At 33.1% G+C, this 7,500-nt stretch overlaps 1 protein-coding gene across 3 annotated transcripts in view; it reads right to left on the bottom strand.

Moving 5' to 3' along the window:
- Positions 1-7,500, bottom strand: part of neur (E3 ubiquitin-protein ligase neur) — a 346,086-nt gene that overhangs the window by 35,866 nt on the left and 302,720 nt on the right. The window contains exon 1 of one of the 3 annotated variants that reach the window (XM_068356694.1): positions 2,411-2,627. The exons of the other annotated variants lie outside the window; for them this stretch is intronic. Coding sequence (XP_068212795.1) covers positions 2,411-2,438 — 28 coding nt within the window. The 5' untranslated portion in view covers positions 2,439-2,627. Of the gene's footprint in view, positions 1-2,410; positions 2,628-7,500 lie in introns of those variants that run through there. 3 annotated transcript variants of the gene reach the window in all.

The raw sequence follows: 7,500 nt of genomic DNA, 5'->3' as shown, positions 1-7,500 counted from the left end.
GGATTAATTCCCTATATTCCTATTTATTTAAAAGAGCACTTCTAATAATCTACATATAAAAGTATCATTACAAATCTATCACACATACATACACACGTGTGCTTGTCTCTTTTTAATGAGCTCAGCAATAAATATCTTAAGGAATAAAGAAAAGACTTGAAAAATAGTAATTCCTGGGATTAAATCCCTATATTCCTATTCATTTAAAAGAGCACTTCTAATAATCTACATATAAAAGTTCCATTACAATCTATCACATATATACATACATACATACATACACGGGTGTCATTTTAATGATCAAAAAATTCTGATAAGTTTGTTTACGAGGTTTAATGATATTGGAAACTAGTAATATATACAAAATATGCATCATATTTAAGTGAATGCAGTAATGGTGTATACGTGAAAATAAGAATGTGGGTCCTGTAGGGTTTTTGGAGAAGACGGGACTGAATAAAAAATAACATTTACTGCAGCCACACATTTCAAGTTATTAGAATCCTTTAGTTTCATATAAACTAAATCAGTTTGTCAATGTGATTATTTTCTTGAACCCATTTAAAGACTTTTTGAAAGAAAATCTGTTTATCTAGATCTATTTATCAATCTTTAACCAAACCATCGAAGTTTAGGTTCCTGGACAACTAATACGAGGCCACATGAATCTTGGTACAACAGTTACCTTCGTCAAATGAATCTAGAAATGGCTGTGGAGCTGTTTCCAGGTAATTATAATTATGTATTAAATGATTGTCTTAAATTCCATTGCGAGAGAAATACAGCAATAAATGCTTTTCAAACCATAGTATACATATTATGAAGAACATTTTAGGTTGGAGTAGTTTTAGCAATTGTCCTACGAACAATGTTTTACAACCAAAATTAGAGTTGTTCCAATTAAAGTTTTATATATGTTATAGTATACTATGATTTTTATCGTTTTAGTATCTTCGATATCGGCTTTCTAACTTTAGGTGACCTGATATAAAAACAAAACCCAATGTATTATTGGAATAAATAATAATATTACTAAAGCCTATTCCACACGAGGGGTAAATGAAGGCCGTTAACTTATTTTCCCGTAATTAGCTCTCTTTGAAAAAAGTTACCAGATCAAACAGTCCAAGACAAGCAGGTGAGCACTATGACTTGGGCCAGACGCCGGGCACCCACAATTGACAAGGGCAGCGTGGTCCCCATCCAGTGCCTCAACAAAGGGCACGGCCGCTTCAATGGTTTCCTAGAAATGTGTCTACTGTAGGCCCCACAGCCTTTAAATATGCGGCCCCGATACTATATAATAAGCTTCCACGAGACATCCGAATGATTGAAGACATTAAAGCTTTCAAGAGGAAACTGAAGACTTATTTCACGAGTCTTATGACAATGACGATTTAAGAGTTAATGAGCAATACGTGATATGAAACGTTGAATCAAGGTCTATGCGTTGAATACTCTGAACGAACAAGATATCACGACGCTCGTGATCGACACCCACAGGACTACATTGGTAATGTACCTGCCAGCCGAGCATTTGTCCCTCCCGAGGAAAGGGCTTTATTAAAAATACAGAATGAAGATACAAAATTGTCATTCAAAATATCATATGATAAAGAACCATCTCGAATATATACAAGAGATTTTACAAATGAAAATTTCAGCTTTCTGAACAGGTTAACTCAAGTCTAGCCGACAAAGTTACTAATGGTCGAGGTATCTCTATATAATGACCTTCCATATAATTATTAAGCTCTATAATTTGTACCTTGGTGGAATAATTTCAGATAATCATCTTCAAGTTTTGTGGTAGAATAAATATAAAATATTACAACAAATATTTAAAAGTCAAAATCCATTATTAGATAACTTCCAAAGTAACATTCATGAGTCGTTGCTGAAGACAGAAGGCAATATGATAAAGGTAAATAATTTCGTAAACACCACAGATTAAACAATACCAAAGGGGAAATGTTTGAAATAAAATATATGAAGTTACATTGCAAAAACGTTAAAATACTAGAATTTAAGCACCACTGATTCACGTTCAGCTTCAACTAGATCGAAAACAGTCGATGTAAAATAAAAGGCAAAGCAACTCATTTTCAGCCATTTATACTATTCATTCACACCAACCCCACACACAAAGATTAAAATATGGCCACCTAAGTAACTCAATGGCAGACACTTTTCTATATTATTCCTTCACACTAACTTCAATCAAAATAAACGATTAAAATATAGCCACCAAGAATGAAACAGGAAAACCGCTGAAATACTGCCAACATATCACTACAACGACACATGTAAGTTTGTCTCGAAGAACATAATAGCAAATAAGTGTTCTGAATAGTAATTCTCCGTCATTTAATACACGGTTTTACAACAAATCGCATATAATTCAACTTACCGTTTCTAAATTTCCGTAGGAGCTTCATATTAATTTGGCGATCATTCCTCTTCAGTAATTCATGTGTTAAAATAAAGCAACTTGCGTCAACGGTACTATAAAACGTAATAGAGAAACTTCGAGCTTACACCTATGACGACAGCAGAGTGTCTACTGTAAGGACCTACTGTAAAACACTCTTTGAACCACTGGCCAGATTTCGCTCTGATAGGGCCGTTGTCAAAACATCTTGGACGCTCGTTTTCGGCACAAAAGACAAACATACTGGTCTGCGTCTGTAGTGGTAGTTGGAGTAGAGGTTAGCAATTGGCTCAATAGCTCTGAAGAAATGTATAGGAAACAGTTATTCAAACGTTGAAGATAAAGAGTTCCCATCATTGATAATTGGGAAATATCTTAATTTTTCAAAAGTGGAATAAAATAACTTTGATTATGAAGAAACGAGCATACGAACTAGCAAATAACGAACAGATTTATATAAAAAATATGATAAATTCTTTGCTTTTAGTTACTGTTTCCTGAATGAATAAGGAGGGTTGAAAAAGTAATAACTTCCCGTAATATCTCAATAAATATACAATACAAGAGACGCAGAGTTGCAAGCTTTGGCCATTTATCGTGTTACACGAAACACAATTTAACTTTACATTGAAGCTGGCTTTATTGCACATTCTTCTAATGATTAAGCACTGGAAACTATTCATGTAACCGTTTCTAGTCCATTACAGGACAAAGGCTTCAGATATGCTTAGCCATTTCATCATCACGGAGGCTATTTCGGATTGGTGATGGTGGGAGACTTTAGCAATATCCTAGTATAGGTAGCCCTGAATAGTACAGCTTTGTTGATCATGGCAATGCACAATCCTTATCATTATGTTAAGGTATCCCCACTCAGAAACGTATATATATATATATATATATATATATATATATATATATATATATATATATATATTTATATATATATATATATATATATACGTATATATATATATATATATATATATATATATATATATATATATATATATATATATATATGTTTGTGTGTGTGTGTGTGTGTGTGTGTGGTCAGTGTTACTCTATGGACATGAGTCATGGTATGACAATGAAACAATCTCCAATAAATTTAGTAAATTTGAGAACAAAGCCCTCAGAAGGACATTGGGAGTTAAATGGCAGGACAGGATTAGAAATGAAACTATATGAGATTACTCGAGTACCATATGTGGATGAGATCATGATGAGGGGTAGATGGAGATGGTTTGGGCAGGCTCTTCGCACTCCCCGAGAGAGATTAGTTCACCAAAAGTTCAGCTGGGCTCCACAGGCACTAGCAAAGTTGGAAGACCCAGGTCTACATAGCTGAGGACTATGAAGCGCGAAGTAGGAGATGGTGGATGTAGAAGTATTGAATTAAAAGCTCAAGAAGGAGACGACTGGCGAAATCGAATAGAGGCCCTTTGCGTCATTAGGCGTAGGAGGAAATGATGATGACGACGACGATGATGATGATGATGATATGTGTGTGTATAAAATATATCCTATGTTTTCCGACATATTTCCCTCTATCATCAATACAACATACAGTTTTAAAAAAAGGTCAAGTCAATGGGCTAATCTAAAAAAAAAAAAATATCTTTCAAAAATATAAGTTGATATAAAAATCAACAATGCCAGATTCCTATTCAAAATTACAGAAGTATTATATAGGAGATTTTATGAAGATGAAATCAATGTCAAGGTCAATAAAAAAATAAAGGAAAGAAACTCAAAAATTGACATTAATATTATTATTTAACAAGTCTCAACAAAGACTCAAGAATGTAACTTTTGTGACCTCGGTTCGGAAAGGTCAAAAGACGGCAGTGTTCTTGGGGTTTATGGAATATAAACAATATTGCTTCATCATCATCATCATCTCCACCTACGCCTATTGACACAAAGGGCCTCGGTTAGATTTTACCAGTCGTGTCTATTTTGAGCTTTTAATTCAATACTTTTCCATTCATCATCATCTACTTCACTCTTCATAGTCCCCAGCCATGTAGAAATGTATAGAAAGAGAACAAACGTTTAAGCAGACACACAACATTCCCATGCCTGACCTACCCCGATACAAAACACAGTGATAGAGGGCGACTGATTTAATCCAGTGTCCCGGAATCCTTCAATTCTCCTTTTACTTACGGTAATTTCATTACACGAGGGGAAAGGAAGAAGAAAAAGAATGGAAAATTGAAATATATCACAACAAAAAGCAGGTCATTTAAAGGTAGGATAAATTCTCTCTCTCTCTCTCTCTCTCTCTCTCTCTCCTCTCTCTCTCTCTCTCTCTCTCTCTCTCTCTCTCTCACTTTGAACGAAGGCACAAACATTTAGGCATGAGAGGGACAAAAGCAAAATTAGAGGAAGTGATGCGGGAGCAGGATGGGTGGAGGTCCTTTGACCAAGATGATGATGATGATGATGATGATGATAAGGAGGAGGAGGGAGAAGGGGGGAGGGGGAGGAGGAGGAGGAGGAGGAGGAGGAGGAGGAGGAGGGGATATGCTTCATGATGATAGAAAACAAGAGCCTTGAGGCATGATGGATAATCTAATTGATGACTTTGGAGAGAGAGAGAGAGAGAGAGAGAGAGAGAGAGAGAGAGAGAGAGAGAGAGAGAGAGAGTCGTATAATATATATATATATATATATATATATATATATATAGACAAAATATATATATATATATATATATATATATATATATATATATATATATATATATATATATATATATATATATATTATCAAAACATCATAATTGACGGAAAGAGAAATATACTTCAATTACTGCAGCTGGGGTTGATGAAATAAAGGGTGTTTCCTTTCATTCATTAATAAATATACCGTGAATGATGAATGGACATAAAATTACTGGCCCCTAAACAGTCTTGTTGAACTTCGGCATTTACGAGGAAGTTTCGAAATGGCATTAATTTGACTTTTTATATTTATGAGTAAAGGAGATACAGACAGATGAATTACGTACAGATAATCAGCTTTAATATATATATATATATATATATATATATATATATATATATATATATATATATATATATATATATATATTATATACATATAATAAATATATATATATATATTATATATATAAATTTATATATATATATATATATATATATATATATATATATATATATATATATATATACTGTATATATATATATATATATATATATATATATATATATATATATATATATATATATATACATATTGTAAGCAAAATTAAAAAAAAATGTCTGAAAGAATATAATACTGTACACTTTGAAAGCCATGGACCATAATACTGCATTAGTATTTAATACCTCGTTATCACTATCGGTAAGCTTATTAATGAAAACTTTAAATTTTGACGTTTATGAACCATAGATATATAATAATGCATGTTTACATTTTCCATATAATTGCATAACATATTTTATATACTGTATCGTAAATAAAATTTAGGTCAAGAAAATAGCGTATGTAACAAAAGTCTTTTAACTAAAACCATAATACAGTCTCAGCATTTCTTATATCAATATCAATATCTAAAGGAAAAGCAGACGAAATCACAATAAAGGAAAACAACAAATATCTAAAAGAAAAGCAGACGAATTCACAATAAAAAACTCAACAAATATCTATAGGAAAAATAGACGAAATCACAATAAAAAATCAACAAATACCTAAAGGAAAAGCAGACGAATTCACAATAAAAAACTCAAGAAATATCTATAAAAAAAAGCAGACGAAATCACAATAAAAAATCAACAAATATCTGAAAGAAAAACAGACGAAATCACATATAAAGAAAATCCAATATCTAAAGGAAATGCAGACGAAATCCCAATAAAGGAAATCAACAAATATCTAAAGGAAAAGTAGACGAAATCACAATAAAGAAAAATCAACACAGAATAGACATACAAAAAAAAAAGAGAGAAGAAAGTGAAAATAAGTAAACAATACTCAATGTGTCCCATCAGTTTTGCACGCCATTGTGGAAATAAATCGCTCTCCCTCGGAAAGAGCACTTACGCTGATCATTTTTTAAGGAATCAAGGACATGGGCGGAAATGGAGAAGAAAGACGCCGGAACTGACGAAGTCCACGTAGGGGATGTGGTCTCACCTATGGGAGTTCTCTCTTCTATTATGAGAGAGAGAGAGAGAGAGAGAGAGAGAGAGAGAGAGAGAGAGAGAGAGAGAGAGTGAGAGAGAGAGAGAGAGAGGGGGGGGGCAACGGCTAAAATAAGTGAGGTAATATCTTGAGAGAGAGAGAGAGAGAGAGAGAGAGAGAGAGAGAGAGAGAGAGAGAGAGAGAGAGAGACTTTGGAATAAAAAGCAAGCTTTATTTCCAAATAGGAGGCTAAATAAAAAATAATCAGATACCTAATCTATAAATTGAATAAAAAAGAGAGATTGCGTTTCGCAGCTTTTTTGCACAATATTAACCAACTTAACAACAACGACAAAAACAACACGAACAACAACAATAATAATAATAATAATAATAATAATAATAATAATAATAATAATAATAATGATGATGATTTCTTAATTTATTGTCAACAATTGTTTAAAGAATATGAAATGAACTGAACAGCGCAAATTTGTTAAAATACACACAAAAATAGAAATGATCATGCAAGATCACTGTAATTACATTAAAAAAAAAAGAAAAAAAAAAAAAAAAAAAAAAAAAAAAAAGAGGGTGTGGATTTTCGCCTTATTGGCTCCACCTGATTACTTCCGTCTGTGAAATTAACTCTCTTCGTCAGGTGACAACAGGTGCACACGTGTGATAACTGAGAGAGAGAGAGAGAGAGAGAGAGAGAGAGAGAGAGAGAGAGAGAGAGAGAGAGAGAGAGAGAGAGACGCTGAAGAGTTTTAACATCGTGGGAAAAACGGAAAAGGATGAAGGGGGGAGGGGAGGTAAGAGAAGCGGAAACACTTCGGTGATTTGAGGAAGTGACGTAGGAGAAGTAGCTCTAATAAGCTTATTCTACACCGTAGAAAAAATACATCGTAAAT

The sequence above is a fragment of the Palaemon carinicauda genome, chromosome 33 (assembly GCF_036898095.1).
Source record: "Palaemon carinicauda isolate YSFRI2023 chromosome 33, ASM3689809v2, whole genome shotgun sequence".
Lineage (NCBI taxonomy): Eukaryota > Metazoa > Arthropoda > Malacostraca > Decapoda > Palaemonidae > Palaemon > Palaemon carinicauda.
This window is presented reverse-complemented; position numbering and strand designations above follow the sequence as displayed.